Raw genomic sequence first — 27,376 nt, forward strand, 5'->3', positions numbered from 1 at the left:
ACATCAAAGATTAATTAGTTTACTTTAACAGTGACCAAATTATATGCTTTGAATCATCCTCCTTCAACCTGTGATTCATATGCATCATTCCTATATGCTCAAGAAATGATGCATTTTCATTTTTGCCTAAACTAAAAGAAAAGTGTCTGGCAACACTAAGTCACAAAAGTGTATCAATGCCAAGCACAAATGGCTGTTAGATCATCCAGTTTGTGATAGTCTACATCATCCATTGGCACAAAGGATTGGTAATTGACTCTTTGCATATTGTTGTCTAATGTATACAAATTCTCCTTAGTTTTGAAATTCTGTGCCAGTAAAGTGTCTGCATTCCCTTTTTTTTTTTTCAGAACAATATTCAAATACACAAAGATTTTTTTTTTTATTGCATCTGGTTTAATTGATGGGGAAAATCTCACATGCAAATGCATAGGTTGAGCTTCAATATCCCTGTACCCCTTTCCCCTCAAAAATGTGAAAATGACACCACGCACTAAAAAGTGATAAGGAGACCTAGCTCTCTGCCACAAGTAACACACCTGACATTCTTGTATTGTGCATGTATCATGCTATGATGGTAGAAAGAATGAGACAGAGTAAAGATGGACATCAGGGGAGGAAAGAGAGGACTTTTACTACTTTTTCTAGAACTTTTCTTTTTTCCCCCAAAAGAAACCGCCCTTCAAAATAGAGATGCCAGTCCTAATATTCATGCATATGTATATTAGACTTGGAATATTAATGTGAAACCAGCCATTCTTTTGTACATTCATGTTTATATGTAAATATTGTCTTTTTTTTTTTATAGCCCTTGTCAGTAAATTGAAAGTTTTACTATTTATGCTTCACTAAAAAAGAAGCCCAATTTTTACAGGAGACTTCTATGCAAGCCTCTGCCTAAATGTCTGGTTCTTCAGTCTGTATGTGCAGTTTATTTTATTAACAAATATACATGGCAATAGTACATTATAAGTAGGCATGAAATAGGAATACCAAGTATTCAAGGAAGCTTCATCAGTGCAAGAAAAGCACAACCAAGTGTTAAAAATGATGCTGACAGGTGCACATTGGTTTTGATTTGGAAGTTTCTCCATGGTATGTATCTGTAAAACAAGGATTAAAAAAAAAAAAAACAAACTACTTCACCATTTCTTCAGTGAGTTGCTGCTTTGCTTTTCAATTTGCTAATATGATACTCTTTAGATTGAGTATTTATCTACATGACACCAAACATACAGATGAAAACCAAAACATTCAGTCAATCATTCAGCTATTTGTTAATATACATTTGGCATCACTTAGAAAAGAGAAATTAGAAATCATTAACTAGATTTTTTTATTTTTATTTATATGTTTGGCAATATTATGTATAGTCATATTTACTAGTAAGTCTTGGTCTGATTAGTCATTGCCTTTTCTTTTATTTGATTTTTGTATTCCGGTAACAAAAGCTCTTTGTCCTGATGTATTTATTTTTTCCCTGATTGTTAAATTACAAGCTTCACTTCTCTCTGACTGTTGAGCTCTCACCCAAATTTATTTTCATTAATATTTTGATTTTTTTCTTACTCTCATTTCAATCTTCTTAATGGGAAGCATGAATATATATTTATGACTTTCCTATCTATTTCATTCATTCTTATGTAAAGGGAATTTATGTGATTTAAATTCCTGGAATAAATATGAAATCTGACAGACCAAAATTTTAAATTTCAGTTGAGAGTAAGATACATTAGAGAAAGGGGCAAGAGAAATGAACAAGGATCTGGGATGAATGAGTTACTATAGGGCAACAAGTTTCCTAAGAGTGGAAAATAAAACAAAGAACGAATTGAGGTGAAAAATTGGATGATACTGTCTGAAAAAAAAAATCATACAAGTTAATTTAGGACAGTGGTACTCAAACTTTTTGTTTTTTTGTCTTAGCCCAATAAAGGGTATCAATGCCAATTACTGTGCTTTGCTTATTACAGAGGGATGGGGATCCTCCCTACACAGCTCCAACCCTACCTCATGAAAGGCTTATGGTCAGCAAAAAATAGTTATCTGGACATTCACTTCTCTGTGGAATTCAATGGGTACACTAGTACCATCTGGATATGTTTTTTATGCTTCCTGATGACTTTGCCCCAATACAAGGGCAAAGCTTAAAGAAGCTAATACCTATCATGTATCATTTTCTCTGTGCCAGACTAGTTGAACATTTTCCATGTCTCATTTAATTCCCACAATGTGGGGGTGCCTAAGTGGCTCAGTTGATTATGCATCTGCCTTAGGCTCAGGTCGTTGTCCCAGGGTCCAGGGATCGAGCCCCGTGTGGGGAATCACTGCTCTGTGGGGAGATTGCTTCTCCCCCTCTCCTTCCCACCTGTTTTCTCTGTCACTATCTCTCTGCTATCTCTGTCTCTCAAATAAATAAAATCTTTAAAGAAAAAAATAATAATCTCCACAATGTGTTTGTCAGTGATTAGCCCCATTTATAGGTGAGGAAACAGGTTTTGAAGAGTTCAACCAGACCAAGATCACAAGCTAGAGCTAGGTGAATGGCAGGGCCGGTGCCTATACCCTGGATGGCTAAATGTGCATTAAGACTGCTGTGAGGGGGTGCCTGGGTGTCTCAGTGGGTTAAGCCTCTGCCTTTGGCTCAGGTCATGATCTCAGGGTCCTGGAATCGATCCCCGAATTGGGCTCTCTGCTTAGCAGGGAGTCTGCTTCCCCCTGTCTCTCTGTTTGCCTCTCTGCCTACTTGTGATCTTTCTCTCTGTGTCAAATAAATAAATACAATCTTAAAAAAAAAAAAAAAAAAAGACTCTGCTGTGAGTATAAACCTCCTGGGCTGCAACCAATACTCAAGCATACTGACTCCCAAGCTCTTGCTATTTCCCTCTGTGGAAAGGTGACTTTTCCCAAGAGAAACCCATAATTGTATCATGTTTCCTAAGTCAGATATGAAAAATCTTCCATGTAGACATCATGCCTCTCATTGAGCTTGCTGAGATTTAAAAAAAAAAAAAATGCTGCTGCTTATAGAGCTCTCTTAAGTGCAGTAACATTCTGAAGTGTTTTACATCTATCATATCTTCAAACAGGCTATCTGGTAGGCACTATTATTACCTCTACTTCTCAGATTAGGAAACTAGAGAGGAACTAGAATTTGGAGCATAATTTGGCTTCTGAAGCTATGCTTTTATATCAATACAAGCTACTGTTTCTGGGAGTCATTTGGCTGAAAAACAGGTAATATCTCAGGACTTAATGGAACTAATAAGCTTTTATTTGGGGTATACTTAGTGATGCAATTTAGCTACCAGACATTGGACAGACAGTTATTCAGAGCATGCTTCTAGGCTGAGTTCAAGAGTAACAGCAGAAAAGTAGTTCAGCAACCTGAAGAAGACTGTAAATATCAAAGCTTCTCCCTAATTTATCCATAAACTTTTGTGACTTGTTAGGGGTCACGTACCACTTCACAGTCTTAGCTATGAATGTTATTCTTTTGCAGGGTGGAATAAAACACTTGAGACTTTTATTAAGTTTGAAAAACCCAAGAAAGGAAAATTTTCCTCAAGTAAAATTAGTATAATCTCATTCATGTCTTAATGTCCATTGAAACAGATAAATAATAAAATACATTATACCATTAAATAAGTTGCAAATCTATATCTTATGTCAACTGTGCTAAAATTTTGCTCTGGAGTTTCCCTCTTTTTTTGTTCTATTCATGTCTTCATCCAGCCAACGTTCAACCACTGGATCTGTTAAAGAATACCTAATTTATCTTTGGAATCCCAAACAAGAGTGTTGATATAAAATAGTCACTCCATAAGTGTTTATGGAATTATATTAAGTGTCTGCAATACAGTTTACTTTATGATAAAAATATATATGCAGAATACAAAAATGTATGTTCTCCACTCTCAAGTTGTTTCCAATCCACCTTGATCCAAGCCATTTTCATCAGGCAATGTTGCATAATGCTAGATTATCAATTTTTCAAAAGAAGATTGATTATGAGAATAAATTGTAGGGCAAAGAGCTAAATTGTTGGATCTGAAATGGAATTTGGTGACCCTCTAGTTCAGAAGTTTGCAAACTCTTTTAGTGACCAAGCCTTTTTTCAAGCAAAATTTTATACAGAAATCCAAAATGTTATGCAGCTAAATCTCGATGAAGGAATACATGGGAGCTATTCTTTCCCTGGGTCCCTGACGAGCTTCACTGTTCAAGCCAAAATTCTTCATTATACAGTCGAAAAGAGTGAGGCCAAGAAGATTAAGAAATTGACTTCCCAAGGTTACATTACTAGTTAGGGACAGAGTTAAAATTGAATCCATGTATATTACCTCCTAATATTTTTCTGTCAGAACTGAGACTGATTAGGACAACAGCAAAGCCCAAAATGGGCTTTGGCAAAACCCAGTAATGTAGACATAGGCAAATCACCTGGGTCAAGCATGAGAAAATGAGGGTAACATCTGGGTAACATGGGCCATTAGCATGAAGAGACCAAACTGATGAAGGGATGATTCCCAGAGCAAGAGGCTCAGGTGTGATCTGAGAAGAGAGTTGGCCAGCTTGGAGACTTTTCTCACAACTTAACAACACAGGTAGAAAGCTCATGGGTGATAATCATTAAACATTGCTTTTCATAAATGGTCTAATTCCATGGCCAGCCTGCTGGTCGCAGAATCACATAAAAATCCAACAAGCAATACATCTTCTTAGTTTGTATACTTCAGAGGTACAGTCCTAAGGTGTATAAGTTTCTAAACTATAATTTATTAAAAAAAAATGTATCTCCAGACAGGTGTCCCTCTTTTGATATACATATGGGAATCCAATTTTGCACTTTCTGCTAAGGATCAGTGGCCTCCACTTTCTTCTTTCTGATGTCTTTTAACCTGTATGCTCCTTTTAGCCTTTAACCTGATATGTGTCTTCTAACTTGCCTTCAATTCCTACCTTTGCCCTTTTTCTTCCTGATTTTCACATCAAAAGAGAGTTACTATTTAACACTGCAAAATTTCCCAATTCATCAGTACCTTGCCGGATATTTTTCAGAATAAAGTTGATCTCAGGGGAAAAAAAAAAATGTATGGGTAAGTTAGGAATCCTGGCTTTTATTTTAATAATTAAAAGATTAGAGCTTGGAAAATCTGAAGTGTTTGTCCTATTATGACCCAGTGATAGAAATCTGATCCACAAACAGCCCCTGATAAACAATAATTAGTTTAATGACAGTGATATTTAGGAGAAACCCAAGACTGCTCCAAAATCACTGAAGACTTTTCTTTTTGTGATTGCTTGAGTTGTCCTTCCAAATCAAGGGTAAGGCCATTGGCATGGCAATTTCAGAAAAAGAGCATCTGCTTGCAATATACCTGGTGGCTGGATGTATTCTGGAATTTAATTTCTACTGCTGCCAATCTCTTGACCTTCAAAACACAAACACTGATCCTGGAAAAAAGGGTTTTATGGTTCAGTTTCATGACTTTTCCCCCCCAAATGGGCCACTGATTAGGGAATCTTATTTATATACATAGAAGATTTTAAGATATGATCCAAGCATCCAGAGAGACAGAGACCACCCTTAATGAAATTTTAGGGAGATATGGCCTTTTTATGTGCAGAATATATTTCCCATCTCTGTCCAACATTGATTCTCTCTTCATTCTTTGTTGCTGGTTAATGTGACAAAGTCTTATTTCCTCCTAAAAGGTACTACCCTTCTTCCTGTATATACACAATCATTTCAACTCCTTTCCCTCTGCAAACCACTGGCTGACTTTTTTTTTTTTAAGTACTCAGACTAGGAGAGTGTGGCATGAAGTACACCTATTCAAATTAGCCACAGCAAATACAAACAGAGAGGTTCTAAATATTGCATTTGATCATTTTTTTTCTGTAATTTGCTGTTCATACGGATGTTTTGCATATGTTGATTAAATATGCACTTTCCACTGCCTGGGGAGCCAGAGCCCCTCACAGCAGACCAGTGTTATCTGGTCCCAGGAGACTTCAGCACTCCAGAGGGGCACTGTCACATGGACTACCTGCTTCAGCTTGTCTTAGCAACAATGATCGCCATATGTGAAGCTGCAGGAAAACAGATGCTGTTTTTCCATTTGTGAAATCAAGTTGTTGGAAAGTAGTCAGGTTTCCAAAGTACGAAAGCTCATCTAATCAACCTACGGAGACTGTGTGAGCTTTCTCAGAAATATTTGACAACATTCCCCTAGTATTGGTGACTAGAAACATATATGAAATCATACTTCCAAAATAATAATCCTTTCCCATACTTCTGTTGATAATACCTGTTTTGATGGATGAAAATGGAGTCCCTAACTTTCTTAAACAAAGGAAATATATAACCCAGTTTTCAGTTACAAAAAGGACTTCAGGGCACAGTCTCTAGGTATTGGGTAGATTTACTGTAGCATTTTACTTTATTATATCAGTCATAAGTATCAGTGATTATTTCTCCCTGATGACCAGAACAAGAATGTGATTCATAATCCCCTTCTTATCAATTCAAAAGTAAATCTCCACAAAAGCCCAGTAAATGTTCTGTTATGCACTTCTGTCTCATTCTTGCCCATATAACAAGGACTTATCATCATCTGCCATTTGTGTAACAAAATATTTTACTCTTGCTGTTTGCAAAGCTCCTTTTCATTCATAAAATATGACCTGCTTCTCCGAGTCACTGCCCTTACCAAAGTATAATTTGAAACTGATTATCGAGAATACATACCATACCATGTCAGGAAGGAAAGAAATGTCGGAGAAATATAGTCATTTGCAACCAGATCAGCTGCAGATATTTATTTATAAGCAATCATTACTATATTAAAAGTTTTTAAAAATATTTTATTTATTTGACACAGAGAGAGAGATCACAACCAGGTAGAGAGAGAGAGGGGAGGAAGGAGGCTCCCCTCTGAGCAGAGAGCCCAATGTGGGACTCAATCCCAGGACCCTGGGATCATGACCTGAGCTGAAGGCAGAGGCTTAACCAACTGAGCCACCCAGGTGCCCCAAAAGTTTTGTAACATAAGAAGAAAGTAGATAAAATCGAATAGGAACAACATAAAGTTCACATCCAAGGAAACTGACTTGTAATTCTGTTTCCATCCTGATTTTTTACAGTCTGACTTTTAACTTTGCTGTATATGAAATGTAAGTAATAATGCATCAGAAAGTTGTCATAATAAGAGCTACAACAAGCTTTAAGAACTAAAAGTCTATAGTCTCTACTTTTCCTCATTCATTGGTTTGTCCTGGACACCTTGGGTATCCTGAGCCAGGAGAGGCAACTTCCTGGAATAGTCATCTCCCTGACATGACTAAGAAACAGATGATGAATGGTGAATTCATTATAGTAAAAACTGTTGTTTATTCAGAAGACAAAGACATTGTGCCTACTTAGACTAATTTAGGAGTTAGCGTTTGAGCTAGACTTTGAAATGTAAAGATTTAATAGGATGGGTGTTTCCCACAGGAAAGAAACATCAGGAGCAGGACAGATTTGCTGGCGGGAGAGCACAGGCCATTTGCAGGAGTGAGGGGTTTTAAGGTAATTTGGTCAAAGAAAGTTGAAGTTTAGTGAAGGAGAGGAAGGAAAAAAGACAAGTAAGTTGAGATCAGATCATAAACAGTCCTAAATGACAGTCTAAAGAATTCAGATGTGACTGTGAGCAGTGGAAGAATTAGACAGCTTTTTGCAGCTGAGAATCCAGGTCAGAGCTGCACCTTGTGCAGATCAACCTGGGATTTTGGTGTGTAGCATAGATTTAGCTTACTATGAGCTAACACCCTCTTTATTAAAAGAGGAATGAACTATGGTAAAGAATCTTTCAGTTCAAGAGAAAAGACCAGAAATATGAAACAGTTATAAATAAGTGCCAGGATATAATTAATAAAACTGTGTGGTAACAACAATTGTCACTGAACTTTATAGTCTACAAATCACTTTCACAGTAATCTCAGCCCCTCAATAAATACTTCCTGAGTGAATGAAGAGTTGCTCTTTGAGGTAAATACGAAAGGTAAGGAATCTGAGAATTCAGGTCACATAGGTCGTAGGTGTTGATCTGGGACTCGAAGCCAGATCTCATGGTACCTAATCTTCTGATTCTTATAGACTGATATGCAGGAGTTAAAGGGGAAAAGCAGTCAGTTTAGTAAGTACTATAGAGTGAAAGAAGAGAAAATATAGAATATCCTAGGCTGTTAACGCATGAATAATAGTTAAATATTTCTGTGAACAAAGCATTCTTTAAGTGGACGTTTAATGACCAGGGAGTGTGACTGCTCATGGATATGACAGAAGTCTCTTCCATCAAAGATTTTGGGCACATAAATGGGACCATTTCTCAGCCCTCTTGACAATTCTGAAAGCTATGCAAGAATCTTCGAATAAGTTGGATTTCTGTTTAAATTGGCCAAAACTGATTTGGTCTACTAAGAACCCTAACTGATACAGTAATTTTAGTAAATAGATGTTACAAAGCCTTGCAAAGTTTCTGTACCTATTCAAGGATGAGGACCCACATCAGAATCCTGGCTCATTACATTCTACACATTTTGGGACATGTCCCTTGACCTGGATGAGCATATTTTATATCTATAAAATTGCAGAAACAATTTCTATACCATCTACCTTTATCAAACAAATAAATGCATGCAAAATTACTCTGTCAAAGGTAGTGATTTATGTTAAAGAAGTGAAAGATATCATTTGCCTAGAGCATCATAATTATTTTGATGTCATATTCACCAATGGATGAGAAACTAATAAATATATTATTTTGGATGTTATTCTAAAAGGAAAATTTATTTTATTCCTGATTTTTATACTCTGTTACCTTCTTCTGCATTCTCAAGACACAGTGACTTAATACTATTCAAGGAAAGGGAGAGAATCTCTCAGTTTTTCTGAGTCTACAAAATTCTCAGAAAACTGCTCAGCCATTCCACTGTATGATGGAGAAGCTGAAGTGTTTCTGGGAGCTTAAAACTCAATATAGATGAATATCAGACATTGGGATATACTGTATGGGTAACAAGGAGCAGAAACTTTCAACTCAGCAGTCTGATTCCATTTGGAAGATAGACTGGTCAGCCTAAGATGCACATGTGTGGCAGCCAAGTTCATGACCACTGCCTCATGTCAAGAAGGGAAGACATTCGCCTCCCTCTAATAATTCTTTCTATCCTATTTTATTTCCTTGGGGTTACAACCTCATGCTCTTCACTTTTGACAGATGACCAGGATTTTTATAATGGAAACAATGTGCTGGAGATGTTTGTGGCATGGAGGGTTCAAGTTACTCTGTGGGCAAGTGTCACTTGCATTGGCTTTTGGCCACAGTGAGAGACGTAGAAACTAGGCATCCAAGTTGATTGGCAGCAGTTCCAAATTGTGCAAACATCCAGGCTATAATATGACAGAAGGATGTTTTACTGAGAGGAATAAAAAGAATACAAATATTTTGTGTCTGTAACTGGTAAATGGCAATTTCCTGAAGTCTCACAATGACCCAAAATGTTGCTTGTAGAGACTACATTTTGGAAAATTGTTTCATGAGAGAAGAGTAGTCCACCAACACATTTATTTCATGACATTACCTTTACTTTAGATGGATGCTTTTTGTTGTTGTTCAGAGACCCACATTGTGTGTGTGTGTGTGTGTGTGTGTGTGTTTAATATATATATGTATATGTATATATATGTATTTTATATATGTATTTATAATATTTATATATATGTATTTATAATATATATAATAAATATATATATATATATCCCTGTGAGGATTTCATTGTACTTTAGGATTTTAACAGTTTAAAAAGGCTGAGGCTTTCTATCACCTTGATACCACAGTGGCATTGTGGTAAGTCCTGTGTGATATCCAGCCATACTGTTGTTGAGAAGCCTTGCTTGTTTTCTGCATTTCTGAAACTATTTGGTTTTTTATTGGTTTATTTTATTGTATAGTGACCTTGAGTAAAATATTCTTTACTTATTCAGTTTGTTCAAGAGGAATAGGATCCAATACATTAGCAACTCCTGTCAGTTCTGTCTTCAAAATATGTCCTATATCTGATCACTTTTTTATCTCCTCCATCCTTATTACCACAATCCAAGCCACCATAATGTCTTTCCTAGAAAAGACCAATCATCTCTTACATCTTTCTTGTTCTCCTTCTGCCTTATGAAAGTCTATGCTGAACAAAGCAGCCAGAGTGATGTTTATAAAATGCAATCCATATTTTGTCACTCCCCTACCATCAGGCCTTCAGTGTCATTCCATCCCAGAATCAAACTAAGGCCTTGAACTAGAGTCAACTAAAGTCTTGAACTAAAGTCAAACTGAAGTTCCCATGAATTATAAGAGGGTCCGTGGTCAGAAATGGTGAGAAAGTCAACCTGGAGCCAGGTCTGGTGTTTTTCATTTCCCCACATTCAAGCGTCACCTTCTGCTGGCCTGGCTATTATTGGAGTAAGGAAAATCAGAAATTTGAGCCTACTATTACCTCTACCTGGAACTCTTTTCCCCCATACGTCTTAGGCTTTACTTTGTCATTTCATTCTAGTCTGCTCAAATGTCCTTTTCTCAGAGAGACCTCTGCCCACCCCCATGTATATATCATCTTCCCACCGCCACCACCCTTTATCCTCTTATTCCGTGGTGTAGCTTCATAGAACTTAAAACCGCTTGACATTATAAAATCCCTTTATTCCTGTTTTCTCCATTAGAATGTAAGCTCCATGAAGGCAGGAGCATTACTTTGTTCACTATCGCCCATGAGAGGGACTGGCATAAAGACAGTATCTCAGAGATATTTATTGAATGAATGAATTATCATATTTTATCCTCACCAAAACTATGAGATGCTCTTTACCTCAGTTAACAGAAGAGGAGCCTGAGGTTCAGAAAGGTTAAATTATTTGCAGAACAGATCCAAAGTATAAATTCAGTACCTCCTGATGTTGAGGCAAAGCCTGAGGTTCAGAAAGGTTAAATTATTTGCAGAACAGATCCAAAGTATAAATTCAGTGCCTCCTGATGTTGAGGCCTTGATCATTCCTGCATTGTCCTTTTTCATATACATTATTTGAGCTAGTTCTTTGGATGAATAGTTGGGATGTTTATTTGAATATTTATTAAAGAATAGATTTTAAATGTATTTGAGAAAAATATCTGTAGCAAATTTAATTCTATCATTTAAAGTCTAAAGCAAAGAACTAACTTTTACAAGTCATCAGCATGTTTCCTGGAATTTCTTCAGGATCATAGGAACCAGGAGCACTGCATCAGCAGACAGCTCTCTCCTTAGCTGCATATCCCTCCATCTGCACTGGCCTTACCACCCCCTGCCCCATGCTCCTTCCCTAATCCATAGTTTTGCATCATAATTGGAAGTGGATATTTTAAGATTAAAAGCTGTACCTGGCAAATAAAGAAACATATTTGTTCTAAGTTTAATTAAATAAGTCTGGGCAGCCTTTTTGCAATATGGAGATTAACTGTCAAATTTATGTTAATATGATCTCAGAGAACGAAGCTGCTATAAAAAGTTTCTCCCCTCACCCCTCGCTTAAGCTCCTCATGTTGCCTTATTGAAGTTTCTTTAAATTGGTAGTGTTTTATTAAAATATCACCGGGTCAGTTCTGTAAGAACAAGGTAGTTAAAAATATCTAACAAATTCCAAATGTTAGTTTAAAGACATCGATACAAATAAACTGAAATCATATCTATTATACAGAGAGAAAACTGTCACAATGGTTGAATTTTTAGCATCTCTTTGGAATCAGTCAATGCCAAGCTCTTCTTTATCTGATTAACACAGGATTATAAAGATCTTCTGAGCACTCTCAGTATTATACAAAGAGCCTTTCATTTCTCTGAGTATCCCCCTCCTTTTGTGTGTGTGTGTGTGTGTGTGTGTGTGAAAAAGATGTGCCACCCAATTTTTTTATTTTGTGATTTAAGAAAAAAAATGCTAACAGTTTGAATCATGAATCCTGTTGTGGGGACCGAGTTAATTAAAAACCTGATGTATACATACAGCTGATCCTACTCACCCTAATGAAGAACATTAATTCTAGGACATGTGTGGCTGTAGTCACATTGCTACAAATTACTGGACTCTTTCCTTTATCTGTTTCCAAGAAAGTCTCCCCCTGTTAGTTAGGAAAAAAGAAAAATATGACGCCTTAGTTCTGGGTAGCATAAATTACACGCATCAATCAGAGAAAGCTTAAATTAAAATACACATTTGGCAAACAAATATGAATATGTTGATCTCATCTGTGAATCAAAATGATTTAGTGCCAGTGCTGACCCCCCACTGTTCAACATGAAGGTCACCGTGAGCAGCTTCTTTCTCATTGAGAAATGTTTTCGTGTCTTTTAAGGATACAATTTTATGTATGCCCTAATGTTCAATCTAACTAGTGATTCCTATGTAGAGGGACTGATTTATTTTATAAAGAAAATACAGGCTCATTTTTATTTATGTAATCCAAAACAGATAGCTAAATTAAAATGTAGGGGAAAAAATACAGTGGTTTATGGTTTCTAGGCTGAGGATTCTCCAATGTGTTTATGATATTTTCTAATCTAGCAGAATACTATTTGTGAAATGGAATGCTACACCTTTCCGATATTGAGTGATCATAAATCAGTCTATTCTTATCACCTATGGCATACATTCTTGGGGAAGGGATAACTACTTGAGAGATGCCCATTATATGGCAGACCTTAAGTAGAGATGATCTTGGGTCTTTCAGGTTGCCATGTCTCAAAAAATATCTGTAGGCAACACAGGCATATTGAGTAAGGAAGTGATCTCCCTGGACAGAAGCATGTTTTATGTTACAACATTTATTTTGAATATTCATGTTGTATTTTCTTGCTAAGATTTCATTCTCATAAGTACAAACCGTACAATGATCCTGTCTGTATTAAAGGGAAGTGTATGCAATGCCTGCCTTTGATAGTCAGGTTGCAACTCAATACTGAGAACCTTCACAGCTAAATGGAAGAAAGCAAATAAAAAACCAAGAAAAAAATGTACAACATGCACACTCTAGTCTGCAAAATTACCTGGGGAACTTGTTAAGTTACAGATTCCCAGGCCCTACTCCTCCAAATTCCAATTCATAGGTCTGAAATGAGGCACGAGATCTGCATTTCTCTTTAGTTTTCTAGGTATTTCCTATTAAATACTACTCAGAAGAAACTTTGAGTAAGACCACTAGAAAGATGAATAGGTGAAAGGAAGATCAAGTGATACAAAATTTTAGCAATATGACGAAAGATTATATCAAGAGATTAAATCCTGAGTTGGGATGAGCAATTTCTGCACAAACTGTCACTTTAGACAGCAGAAAGCATGCTTCTAGGGGGATGTATTATGACAGTTGTTTTACATTGTGGTGGTGGTTTTGTTTTGTTTTGTTTTGTTTTGTTTTGTTTGCTGGTGGGGGAAGGACAGGAGAAGTAAACATTATCAGAGAGGGGAGTTGCCCAGAATAAAGCACCTTTTAGCTGAACAGATTTGATCTGAAACATCTCAGATTTTTTTTTTCTTTAGAAAATTCCAATTTGAAATACTTAGTTTGCATTATCCTTATACTACTTGAACCAATTTTTGATTCAGGAAACATGATTACTATGTTTCTTGGGCAAATTCTCAGACTCAGATTTACATTCTAAGGTACTAATAAATAAGCATGGAAACTTCCAGAAGGAGGAAATCCACTGAAGCAGGGTGAAAGAATTATCATTATGTCTTAACCTATTTTAGGAGATGGAGGAAAATAGTTTTGTCTATTCCTTCTATGATGCAATTAAAAACACTGAAGTCTTCAGTAAAGTAAAATTATGTGACAAAAAATTTGATTGAGAAATATTGTGTCTTGAGGAGGGAAAAACCCCAAATCAATTTTGCATAGATCCATGTTGATTGTTAAGATGGCCAAGATGAATGGATTGGTTGTGCCACAGTCTGTTCATTTGGCTCAGATAGGCACTGCCAAGAGTAACTTGGGTACAGTTTTTCTCTGTGCTAATTAGAGTTGGTCAAATGGTCCTTTGACAAATTTCCTTCCCTAGATAGAATTTGAGAGGATATACAACAACAAAGGAATTATCGGGGGTGCCAATTATCTATAAGGTCATTTATAGTGGATCCAGAAATGAAGAACTTTGTCTCAAATTCTTAGAAATTTTACTCCCCAACTAATGCAACCCCATTAAAAGTTCCTTTTTAGTGGGCACACAACCAATACTGCATATGCTGATGGCATTTTCACATACAAATCTGATAGTTAGGCACGCCATTACCCAATTTACACATGCAAATGCAGTAATTGTGTGCACTGGGTGCTCAGGGAAACCTGGCACACACCCAAAATGGAGGCCTTTTCAAAGCATGGCCAACCTACCAAATTCTTTTTCCAAAGCAACTCACAGTACTGTCTTACCTATACAAAATTCTGTGGGATTCTGGGAGAAAAGATATATGCTTTGTGAATTTTCCTGAATGACTTAAACTTTTTATCTCTATTTGATTTGGACATGTTTAAAGTTCTCTTTCTTTTTCTTCAATTAATTGACTATAGACTTTCTCCCCTACGTAATAATCCACCATTTCATTTCTCTCTTTTAAAAAATCAACTCTAATTAGAAGGTACAAATTCTCTCATTATGACTTATTCTCATCTAGACCTTGAAATGAGAATGATTATGAATTGTTGTAATAAATGATTTGTGCTTTTAAAAGAATGGAGATTACTGTTTACAGCTATGTGCACATGAGTTTACTCCAAGATGCATTTGATTATTCTAATTTACTGTGCTGCTGCAGAAGCAGCCATTAACTATTTCCTGTTTCTTTGTTTATGTATATCAAATATTCTGGAGCCTCTTGACTACTCAGGCAGTACAATGCAGGCAAAGTAATTTAAGAAATATAAATAGGATTGAGTATATTTGTTTTGCCAGTGTTTCTCAGAGAGGGGAGGTCCAAGAGTCTGATATCAATCATGGCAATATTTTTAGATTAACCATTTGTAGGGAAAATCAGAGGAAGTATTTACCTCTGTTTACCAAAATTTGCCCAAAGTAGAGAAATATGGGATGTTTTGAGAGGAAAATTTTCAATAAGAAATTATTACTTGTGATTTATTCAGAAAATATTTACTATATGTTTATTACATTTGATACATTGTTTTAAGTATTCTTTATTTCCTTGCTCTCATCTGTTTCTCTGTACATTCTTATCTCTATCTGTCCCTGAATGAAAGGGATTCTCTGGGATTCCAGATTTCAGTCCTCAACCTTCTCTCCATTTTACTACTTCTTCATGAGAAGCTTCACTTTCATTTTCAACCTACATATCTTTCTCCAGACTAGACTTCTCTTCTAAATTCCAAATTTGTTTCCAGAAGCTTTTTACTCTTCCCATAGTAATGTTCAATGTACAGCAATCTTAACAGGTCCAAATAGGATTTATATCTTCCCTCTACTTCATGGTGGAATCATCTTTAGGTTCTCTCTGGTTCTTCAACCCACATATCCATCCTATTGGCCATTGAGTGTAGCAGTACTGCAATTCAAAATATTTCATCTTGAATATGTCCCCTCAGCTCTCTTCCTACTGCCTGCTTGAGTTCCGGATACTTGCTATGGTTTTATAATTGTCATTGTTCTCTCCCCTAGGCAACTCTATTCTCTCACTCTCTCACCAGGTTTGTTTTCTTAAAATGTACTATGATTACATGCTGTTTCACTTAGTGCCTTTCATTTCCCCCACCATATACATGCTAGAGTCCAAATTCCATTGTCGGCTGTGCCAGGTTCAGTTGCATTGAACCTGACTATCTGGTGTCATGAAAAAAAATTAAGTTTCATCCTGCAATGCAGCTGCTCATGCCATTTCCATCTATCAGTAAATTCCTCCCTCCTTATTAGCATTATCTTTCATTCTGTTGCTTTTATTCTCTTATCCTTCAAAGTTCACCTTAAATGCTTTCTTTTTTATGAAACTGTTATAGCACCCTCTCCAGCAATGGAACAAACTATGCTTTCTTCTCTGTAATGATACCACATTTTAACATTAATTATCTACCATTCTGCATAATAAATGTTGACAAATATTTACCTGTTTCCACATTAGATTATACACTTCTTAAATCAGTAATTATAATTTATGGATTGAACGTCAATGTCCCCCAGCCAAAGACCACCAAAAATACATTTACAGCGAAAGTTAACATTATTGCTGTTTCAAAGAAGAAGAAGAACCACCACGGGGCATGTTAAAATGTTGGAAATGTCTAGTTATATATAGTATTTAGGTTCAAATTAAGTGCTTTTAGGGAGTATTTAGGGAAGCAAAGTTTTGTTTTTGGATTTGGTGCTGACTTGAAGTGGAAGTAATTCTGACTGGCAATCCCAAAAGATCTAACTAGAAGTAAGAAAATATAGGCTGAAGTTAAAGCTATAATTGCTGAAGAATCAGTAGTCATATATATTAGCCATAATACGGGGTACTTGGTAATTTTTGTGGTTTAAAAATGTTCATGTTTTGGGCACCTGGGTGGCTCAGTGGGTTAAGCCTCTGCCTTCCACTCAGGTCATGGTTTCAGGGTCCCTCCCCTCAGCAGGGAGCCTGCTTCCCCATCATTCTCTGCCTGCCTCTCTGCCTACTTGTGATCTCTGTCTGTCAAATAAATAAATAAAATCTTTTTTTAAAAAAATGTTCACGTTTTGTTTGTGTTTAGACAAGATTATGACATGCTCTTGCTTTTGTCTTGATCCTTCCTGGTCCTGGTCAGATAAGTAACCTTATCTGATATTGGTGTTCTGTGAAATTATTTATGTTTAACTAGAGAACATTAATACCTGGTGTTGAAAATCAGGAGAGCTCCTAGCAACACCAGGACCTGATAATGCCAGGAAAGTTTTTAGCTGTCAGGAACTGCTTTTTTTCTTCAGTCCTCCTTTTTGACCAAGAGAAGGCAAATACAGAACGTGAGATATTAATCCATGATATTCACATTTTCTTCATTGCCAGGATTTTGCTGATCAAGATCAGGAGGATGTCCAGAGAGCATAATTGATTATTATACAAAGCTTAGTCCATCTTCTTCCTTTTTTAAAGGGATGAGTTGTTAAGTCACCCTCTGGAAAAATAGCTGTGCTATAGCACTTCAGATTCTGAATAAGATTTATCAGCTAACTGTAACACAATTACCACAGAAAAATGATTACTAGTTCCTTCTTACAGTCTTAAATCCAGGAATACAAATATTATAAAATCTATCCAGTGAAACATGTACAAGAATCCAACTGTGCATATTATTTTTCTTAGTCATTGGTTGTTTTACTTGCCTTGTAACTAAACATCAGGCAAAGAAGTATTTACTTTAGGATTCCTCTTCCTTGGCTAGCTAAAATAAAACCAATAGCTTTTGAGTTGTTCATGACAATGCTGGGTAATAAATTTAAAACTGTTGAGTTTCCAGAGCAGATTAGTGTCATTTAAGGTGTTTGCTAAGATCAGAGACTAGTTTTAGACTATTTATTACAGTCATATTATTCTTTTCTTTGAGATAATTAGAGCTCACAACGTTTCTAATAATTAGAATGAATGCATGGAGTAAGTGTGTAGCAAATGTATAAGTTTAATATTCATATCAGAAATAATATCCTGGGGCACCTGGGTGGCTCAGTGTAAAGCCTCTGCCTGCAGTTCAGGTCATGAACCCAGAGTTCTGGGATCGAGCTCCGCATCGGGGTCTCTGCTCAGAAGGGAGCCTGCTACCTCCTCTCTCTCTCTGCCTGCCTCTCTGCCTACTTGTGATCTTTGTCTGTCAAATAAATAAATAAAATATTAAAAAAAAAGAAGTAATATCCTACTGGGTCATGGACTATATTGAACGTAAGGTAATGTCTAGGATAACAGCAGTGAACCATTTGCTTTTCTCAAGCGTGTAAGATTTTTTGCCTGGAGTTAAATAGTTCCTTCAAAGCAGGCCAGAGTTTCAATGAGCAAACTACTATATTAATAGTTAATATAATATAATATAATATAATATAAATTATATTAAGGATAACCCCAATATTAATTTTTACTTCTAATGGGCTAGATTTTGCTGATAGGATTTTAATAACTTCAGCAGGAGCTTTTCGTTAACATGAGGTCAAGGTTCAATTTTTATAAGCCTGAAAGGTTGGAATTAAATTAAAAGGTTGGAATTAAATATAAGCCTGGGTGACTCGGTTGGATAAACCTCTGTGTCTGGATTTTGGCTCCGGTCATGATCTCAGAGTCATGAGATAGAGCCTCCCCTCCACTCCTTTCATCCCCACACCCACCCCAGGGCTCCTGGATCAACATAGAGTCTACTTATCCCTCTCCCTCTTCCCCTCCTCCTGCTCACACATGTGCTCTCACAAAGTGCTCCCACTATCTATAAATAAATAAATAATAAATAATAAAATATTTAAAAAATAAAAATAAATTATGTGAGGCATGGTTAAGTATCAAAAGGGGACAGTAAAATAAAACCTATCTTCTAAACTGTTTAATAATTAATAATTATCAATTTTATTGGCAATAAGTCAAATTATAACAGTAGCTATTAATTTAGAAAAATATGCCAAAAAGGTTGGCTCCAATTTAAGTGGCAAAAGAACATAGGAAGTTAAAAGTAGCACAACAAAGATAAGGAAGACATATTTGAGAAATATTTTATTCAGTTAATAAATGATGTCAAGGTATACTAACAGGTGACATTAATGGTAGAGCAAACAGTAAGAAAAAGAGTGTTGAAGAATCAGAAAATTAATTTTATTTCATCGTTTTGCATGGAAGCTGTCTACTTCTGCAAACACTTGTTCCCAAATTTTGACAAGAATTGTCTATCTTCACAATTGTCAGAGAGAGTTCTCTGTTTAAGATCCCTTTATGGAATGGATGTTCAAAAGAAAGAAAGAAGTAATGTTGCTTTAAGTTAGTAAACATTACCCCAACTATCAACACCTTAGAGTTTCACTATTACATGAGTTGTTAATAATACCTTGTAATTTTTGTCAAGGTTCAAGGGAAGTTCATCTCTGGGGACTTTTTCAGAAAATCAAATCTGTAGATTTCAGATTATGCAGAGACTACTTAGGTGGATGTTTTAGAAATGCAGCTAATACCTTTGGTGACAAAGCCTTAGGAATCACATAAGTCTATTGCCTTTATTAGTCACATCAGCTTGAAATAGGGTAGAATCTACAATTACAAGTAATTCTTAAAATCATGAGCAGCCTATTATTAACCTAAAAGAGAACTTGTAGATCCTAGAGAGGACTGATCTTAGTACCACCAAAACTAATGACAGGACTCTGGGCTTGGAAGTTTAGTATATTATTCAATGTAAAATGCAGTATAACATAGAATAAATGTTATCATGTAACATTTAAAATAAAAAGCCCATTACTTTGTATATATATTTATTTCTATAACTATTGTACCTACTTTAAATAACCATGCATGTAGATTTTTATCTTTAATCAAAGCAATTATTTAGTTTTAAAAAAAGCAATCATTTTTTTCTCTCTAGACACAAGAGAAAACCACAGAAGAGAAAAATCTTGAAAGTGCTTATTTTTTCACATGAACAATTATTTAATAAGGCAAAAATGAACATCTATAATGTCATTCAAAATCATTTGCATATTTTGTTAATCTATTGCCACTATGAGAAATAAGAATAAATTAAACTTAGGTTCAGCTAATCAGTATTTGTATCTGTTGCTTATCTAGAAATTGTGCAAGCTTCCAAAGATTATTTATTAAATAATTTAATCATTTATCTAAGGTCTTAAACTTAGTTAAATAACTAGAAATTACTGACTTTAGCTAACATGTTAAGTTATAGTTTGTAAGGTGTAAGAATTTCATAACATTGAATCTTTAAAAAGCAATCTAGTGTCCATCAATAACTGAATGGATAAAGAAGGTGTGATACACACACACACACACACACACACACACACACACACACAGTGGACTATTACTTAGCCATAAAAAAGAATGAAATTAGGGTGCCTGGGTGGTTCAGTCAGTTAAGCGGCTGCCTTCAGCTCAGGTCATGATCCCAGGGTCCTGGGGTCAAGTCCCATATCGGGCTCCCTGCTCAACAGAGAGCCTGCTTCCCACTCTCCCTCTGCCTGCTGCTCTGCCTACTTGTACTCTCTATCTCTGTGTCAAATAAATAAAACTTAAAAAAAATGATATATTGCCATTTGCAACAACATGGTTGGACCTAGAGGGTATAATGCTAAATGAAATAAATCAGAGACAGAGACATATGCCATATGATTTTACTCATACATGGAATTTATGAAACAAACAAACAAATGAAGAAAAAAAGAGATGAACAAAAAAACCCTCCAGACTCTTAAATGCAGAAAACAAACTGGTAGTTGCCAAAGGGGAAGAGGGTGACAGGATGGGTGAAGTTTAAGAATACACTTATTGTAGGGTGCCTAGGTGGCTCAGTCAGTTAAGCATCTGCCTTGGCTCAGAATCCCTACTCAATGGGGAGCTCGCTTCTCCCTCTCCCTCTGCTGCTTCCCCTTGCCTGTGCGTGCCCTCTCTCTCTCAAGTAAAAAAATCTTTATTAAAAAAGAGAACACACTTATTATGATGAACTCTGAATAATGTATAGAATTATTGAATTATTATATTGGTACATCTGAAACTAATACAACAATGTAGATTGATTTAATTCAATAAAAAGTTATTCATCATTATCATTTGATTTAGTTGAATATAATTATATGCATATAATTTTAAATTTTGACCAAGTTATGGAAAGAGTGGTAATCTACTTAATTCACCAAACTAATGTAAGATATTTAAGAAGGTTAAATCATGAGAAATTTACTGTGGTGATATCATACATATACAGTGACCTAGTTTTTAAAGTCTTTGAATTATGCTAAAACATATCTTTTGTTTTAGAACTAAAGCTTTTTCTTATCTTGTATCTACAAAGGCTACTATGTAAATATGCCTAAAGAGAAACACAAAACAGACACAAAAAGAAACACAACTTAATAACTAATTTCTACTTTCCTTTGGACATTTTATTTTAGACTATTTATGTGGACTAAATATTCTTGAGAGGACACTTAAATGATTTAAAAAAATTTTATATCAATTCATCTTTAATGTTTCCTCAGGAGAAAAAAAAGGGGGAAAGGCATAGATAACAAATAAAAGAGAGTCAGCTTCATAAAAATATGAAATTATTAGTGTAAAAATACTTGTATGACATAATTGTCAATGTAGAAAAAAACAAAGACGCAACAACAGTAAAAATTCCTGGAACTCATCAGCAATTATAGCAAAGTTACAAGATAGAAGATTAATATGCAAAAGCAATTATGTTCCCTCTATGAGAGGGAAGAAAGTTTAAATGTAGAAAAACAACCTAACATATGTATACACTAAGGAGAGTGGCAGAAAGCTGATTTAGACATAGTTTGTGGTTTTGACTATTTTATCAACATTTGCAATTAAAAAGCCTGCATTTATTAGTTCCAGAAATAAAAACAAACAAACAAAAAAACCCACAGAAAAGGATACATCTCCTCTGTTAAACAAAGTAATCTTTTAAGCAAATAAAACAACTTCCTCATGAAGATGCCTTTGCTTTTTGTTCTAAACTAATTTTGGTTTAATAATCTTCCCTGTCAAAAACTCCCTGAAATGGCCACTGAAATTCCAAATTATCCCTGATGTTATTGTGTCTCCTAGAAAGAGAAGAATATCAGTTAACATCACTATGAGAAAACATGGAGGAACCAGGTGTTTGACCTGGAAGAGAAAGAGTTTTAGACCAAGAGGACCCATCAGAACTGTAATGGTTCAAAACATCATGTCATCGAACAAAATCTCCAGATTTTGACCAAAGGCCAGCATCACCAATCAAGATCTGGACAAAACCTGAGTCTAGACACTTGAAACTGTAAAAGCAGTTCTCAGAGACACAAAGATAAGACTGAGGAAGAAGCCCGAGAGGGTTTTGAGATGGTGACCCACAGCAAAGTTTGCCCAGTGGTCTCTGATCTGAAGAAAACTTCTGAAATCCTCAGACCCTAGGGAGGAGTCAAGAACAAACTGTTCATGCATGTGCTAATCTTCTCCCCTAGGTTATTGTCTTATAGGTAAACAACACCCAAAACACTAACCAAGGATACAGACCATAGGAGCAGGTGTTAGAAAACTAGAAAAAAATTTTTTTCTCAGGAAATAATATGAATCTGATCAGATAATAAAAACAACAGCAAAAACTCCCAAGGGACGTTATTGCTAAGAAAACTAAATAAACTAATTGTTAAAAGACTTCAACAAATATCAGAACTCAATTTAGTGTCATCATTCCAAGCCATGGACAGGTGGCTCTTAAAACAGATAGAGACACAATATCTTAGATGTGCAGGCTGTAAGTGATCTAAGTACCCCAGTGCAAAACAGTGAAGTCTTCAGCTGACTCAGTGAAGCCTTGATTTCACTTCACTAACATTCTCTAGTGTATATAAAGTGCCGTGTTTGTCATTTGTGATACCAAGTTTTCACAAAAACAGAAAATAGAAGTTCTTTCCTAAAGAGTTTGCATTTCAGTTGAGAAAACACAAACACACACATACCACATTGAGTTGTATTATGATTGTGATTTGAAGTTGGCATATAATAGCAAACTTTTTGGTAGAGTGTATTGCAGTCAGCGTAACTTTGCTCCTCATGAAGACAGCAGAGGTTGTCCTCAGCATTTAACACAATGCTTTGTCCATAGTGGGTAGTCATCAAACAGCTGTGGGTTTGATCTGATAAGGCAGACAAATACTGAACTGATAACTAAACTTATGAAATACCGAAGTTATGTTCTTTTTCTTCTTACTGTTTAAATGCATTTCTCAGGACTTATTCAAATCTTACAAGAAAACTTAGGATTTTTATCTCTACTACCCCTGAGAAATAACTGAAAGTTAATTAAATGAATAGAATATTGCCAGCCACACAGGTTCTTTGAAGACAAGAAGAAAAATTACTGCTCTCATTGAGCTCTAGCCTAGAGGGGCAGCAACTTGCTCACACCTTCTTATCAGTAGCAATAAATTGGCAGCCTCAACCCATTACAGTTCTCTTGGGTGGGTGCTGTTACACATTCAGTACTTGGATGCAAGTTTCTTCCATGGAACTGTAACAAGAGAACTGAGCTGCTGTGTCAGGCTCCAGATGTAAAGTCTCTCCTCAAAGATTTTAACTCTTTCATTTCATTTTGACAAATATATCAGGGAAAATTGAAGCTAATAGAAAAGAAGAGAAGGAATTGTATTTTTAAAAAATAACTGAAATGGGACTCTTACGGGTGGTATTGATGCTCAAAGATGATACAGTGAGAATAACAGCATTACTTTTCTTTCTTGAAACTGAGACATGATGTGCCATTGGGGCATACTTGGGAAGATACAGACAATGAATGAAGCTCACTGAAATTGAACAGATTTGGTAGATGACTGTGGAGGTTCTACTAAGTGGCCAAAGAAATCATCCAAGGATAAAGGAAGTTTAGTAATAATCCAGGTAGCAAGTAGTATTACAGTTTATAGAATTGAAAGCAAGATCACAAGGAAGTGTGGCCATGGATAAGAATCAAGAGGGAGCAGTCACCATCTGTATTCACGCATATAATAGCAAACTCCAGTTACTCATTGAGTTAATGAGTGCACAATGATGAGACCTGAGATTCAAACACACATGAAACCAAAGCTGAAAGTCTCACCATTGTGTTTCTGTGGGTGGGGAAAAATGGACTAAAAAGGGAGATACCTTGATCTGATGGCTGCTCTCTATTCTACTGTGGAAAACTCCGGTTATTTGAATATGATTCTTTGCACATCATGATTAACTCAACCTGGGCAGAGCAGACATTCTAATTGTAAAGTAGAGGCTTGGAAAGTAAGATAGGTTTACATACTATGGGTCCTGTAGCTAGAATGCTACCCACTTATTAAGAAAGACCTAATCTTCTAATCAACCCACTGTCCCCATACACACACAGAGCACTGTTTTCTTATATAAGCAAATCAAGAAAACAGAATTATATCATTATTGTTTAATATCTTCAGAGCTCAAAAAACATAATCCTATGATATATATCTCTTTTAAAACATGTATCCTAAAAAGTAGAAGTTGGTTTCTCTCTAGAGCATTAATTGCATGTCATTTGTTCTTAAAATATGAAAGACCATATAGTTGATAGAAAAGATTAGTTGTACTATAGTACTACTGGGGCTTAGGAATTAAAAACCTTGGATTTTAAATTGAACTTCTCTACCCATTTTGTGATGGTCAGTAACTCAATATCTAAATAGATAGCGAACCAGCCACTAAGATCAACAGAACTGTTAGAAAATTATATATAAGATTCGAGCATTTCATGTAGTTTTAAGATGTTGGGTACATTTTGACCTATCCATAAGCTGACAAACTTTTCTGATTAACTTACCAGGCCTGTGAAAATCAGGTGATTTGGGTATCCTATAGATACATTGTTTTTTTTCTTAAAACCTTAATTTATAATTGGCTATGAGCTTCAGTGTTAATAAATCAGTCTTAATAAATGTGTTCTTCCCTCAGTCCACCATTAATCCTTAATCAGATGGTGATGTCAAATGGAAAGAACCCCAATTTTGGTGCTATGTATTTGGATTTGAAATCTTGTTTTACCTCTTTCTAACTGTGCAAATCTGGACAAGAAATTGGATCTCTCTAAACCTCAGTTTATTTTCCTATTAAAGGCAGATTAAAATAGCTATCTCACAGGGTTGCTATAAGGATTTGAAATGATAGGTATAAAATGTCTAGCACACATAAGTAGATGCTTAGTAAATAAAACTACTGTTATCAGGGAGAAAAACCAGTACGGAATAGCAAGGGCAATTAAGCCCTAGCTTAAGTCCTGAACTCAGTACTCAGTAGTTTAAAAAATTTAACTTCACTGAAACTTGGCATACTGATCTGAAAAATGGAGACAAAAATATCAACCTTACTGACTTTTTTTTTTCATCTAAACAGTGTACCTGGCATAATATATATCATGTAAAAGTCACTTAATAAATGACCATTATCATTGACACTATTAATATTATATTAGTCTTCCCAATGAGAGCACAGGCAGAACATATTCATGGTGACTTGCTGACTAAAAAAATGTGTTTTACCCTATTTTACAGGCCTCATTTGACCTTACTTCTCTGTTTTGGTTCCCTTGTTTTATTCTTATTCTTATAGATTAAATAAATATGAAGTGAAAAGCTGAAGATTATTTTAAAAATAATGTTGAATCCAAATTGCATACAACTATTTAGTAAATTGAGCTAAGTAGTTCTGATTTCTTCTTATTTGCTTATTTGCTTTAAAAAAAAAAAAAAAAAAAAAAAAACCAGGCTGTGTTTTGGCTTCAGAAAGCGAGATCCTGCAGTTGAGACAGTATAGAAATAGCCTTTAAAAGCTAAATGAAATGAATAGTCATGCAACGGGGGAAAAAAGGGAATTTTTCACAAGTCCCTGGAAACCAGCAAAAAAGTGTTAGAACTGTTGTTTTCAGTAATAATTGTGATTACTTGGTTAAAATACCCCGTACAAGAAGCTTTCTATGTTTTTTGTGCCTCTGCAAGGAAAATTAAAACAGAACACACAGCATTGGGGCCAATTTGTTTCCAAGGAAGTCAATTATTAATATAGTAGTTAGTATTTAATGAACTAAGCCTATTTATATGGAACACTGCAAAGAGATCTCCATACCAGTAGAGAACAGGTGTTAGTATAAGCTTTGCCCGTATGTTTACCAGCTGATTAGTACCCATTAAAATGGTAATAATCTAATAAAAATTACTTTATATATAGTGAAAGTAGAAAGTCCTCTGTGTGTTGGAAAGTGATTGTATTCCCATTGCCATGGCAGTGATAGGACTGGAGTGACAAGAGTCTACACCCAAGGCAACTGAATATCCTGAATTTCTATACCTTAGACTTCTCTCATTCTGTATCCTTTCTCCAATAACCTGTCTCAGGCAGTCAGGACAGTGCACTTTTTTTATGACTTTAAGGGAAGAAGTAACAGTGACCCACCCACTCACCAACACCCTATTTGGCAGTGGGAAGAGAAATCACATTCTCAGTAAATGAGGCTGCTTTGTCCACCTACGGAGTCTAGGTGAAACTATGGATGTCCTGAAGAACCATGCTGGGCTTTACTCAGCCCAGAGACCCCTGAGTAATTGCTAAGAGAACTCTGAGCTTTCCCTGAACTGGAATTTTTTGGGAAATCCCTGATTTCAGGTTAGTTTATAGTCAAAATTGTGATGAACATGAAGTCACATTATCCCCAGTCTCCAAATTCTTAGCACTCTTCTTCCTGACACAGCCTTATCCTTTCTCAGATGAACCCAACATACTTTACTTTTGCTCTTCTCCCAAAATCCAAGCTCAGGAAATTTTTAGGAATTTAGTTACACTATAGGGTAGAGATTGAACTAAAAGAATAACTAAGAGTTATTTGCCTTGTAGCCAGGATCTAATCCCTCGAATTAACCAATTAAAGGTCCCCTGGGGGAAATTTAGGCATGTGGCCAAATGTAGGTCACATAGACTCAGATGCATTCACCTGCCTCATTTATCTGTCAAGTTTTCAGGGCTCAGATTACTATAAAATGGAGTTTATGTCATTATGCTTACTGACTTTTTCCCAGAAGCATTGGTGGAAACATAGTAAAAAGAATGATTTTTTGAGGTAGAAATGTATTTTCGGTTGATTTATTTTAATAGTGATGGAGTGCCTATTGAAATTTAGGGTATAGAAAGGAGGCATAGAGAGAAAAACCAGATGATTTCTGGAAATAAGGATTTTGTAGAAACCAAACAAGAAAGAAACATCTCAATGCTTATTCCAAAGTCTGTCTTTTGTCTATACGCTCTACAATATTGAGACTGTGCAATATTTTAAATTGTCATACTCCTGATTGACATGAGGCCAGAAGGACTAAGAACTGCTTTGATATAAGGAAAATTTGATATTTAAAAGAGAAGTTTACCTTGAATTGCTTGGTGCAGAATACACTGCTTGATGCAGAATCCTTCTCAAGGCAGCTTTGGGCGGGTCTCGGATGAAGGCAAAGAGCTCTGGTTATGGAAGGGGAAGTTCAGGAGAATTATTTGTTGGTCTACCTTCTGCTTTTCTGGGCTGCTGCAGGAAACATGGGATGAAGAAGTTATAAGATCACTTGGGACTCT

The 27,376-nt window shown here is 35.8% G+C and overlaps 1 protein-coding gene across 1 annotated transcript in view; it reads left to right on the top strand.

The window, feature by feature from the left end:
* The window catches only part of LOC116882345 (translation initiation factor IF-2-like), a 156,396-nt gene extending 139,268 nt beyond the window's left edge, over positions 1-17,128 (top strand). The window contains exon 3 of the mRNA XM_032882656.1: positions 17,093-17,128. Within this exon, the coding sequence (XP_032738547.1) occupies positions 17,093-17,103 (11 nt within the window). The 3' untranslated portion in view covers positions 17,104-17,128. The remainder of the gene's footprint in view (positions 1-17,092) is intronic.
* Positions 17,129-27,376: the final 10,248 nt, after the last annotated feature.

This window comes from Lontra canadensis, unplaced genomic scaffold (genome assembly GCF_010015895.1).
Source record: "Lontra canadensis isolate GAN:19392208 unplaced genomic scaffold, GSC_riverotter_1.0 scaffold83, whole genome shotgun sequence".
NCBI lineage: Eukaryota > Metazoa > Chordata > Mammalia > Carnivora > Mustelidae > Lontra > Lontra canadensis.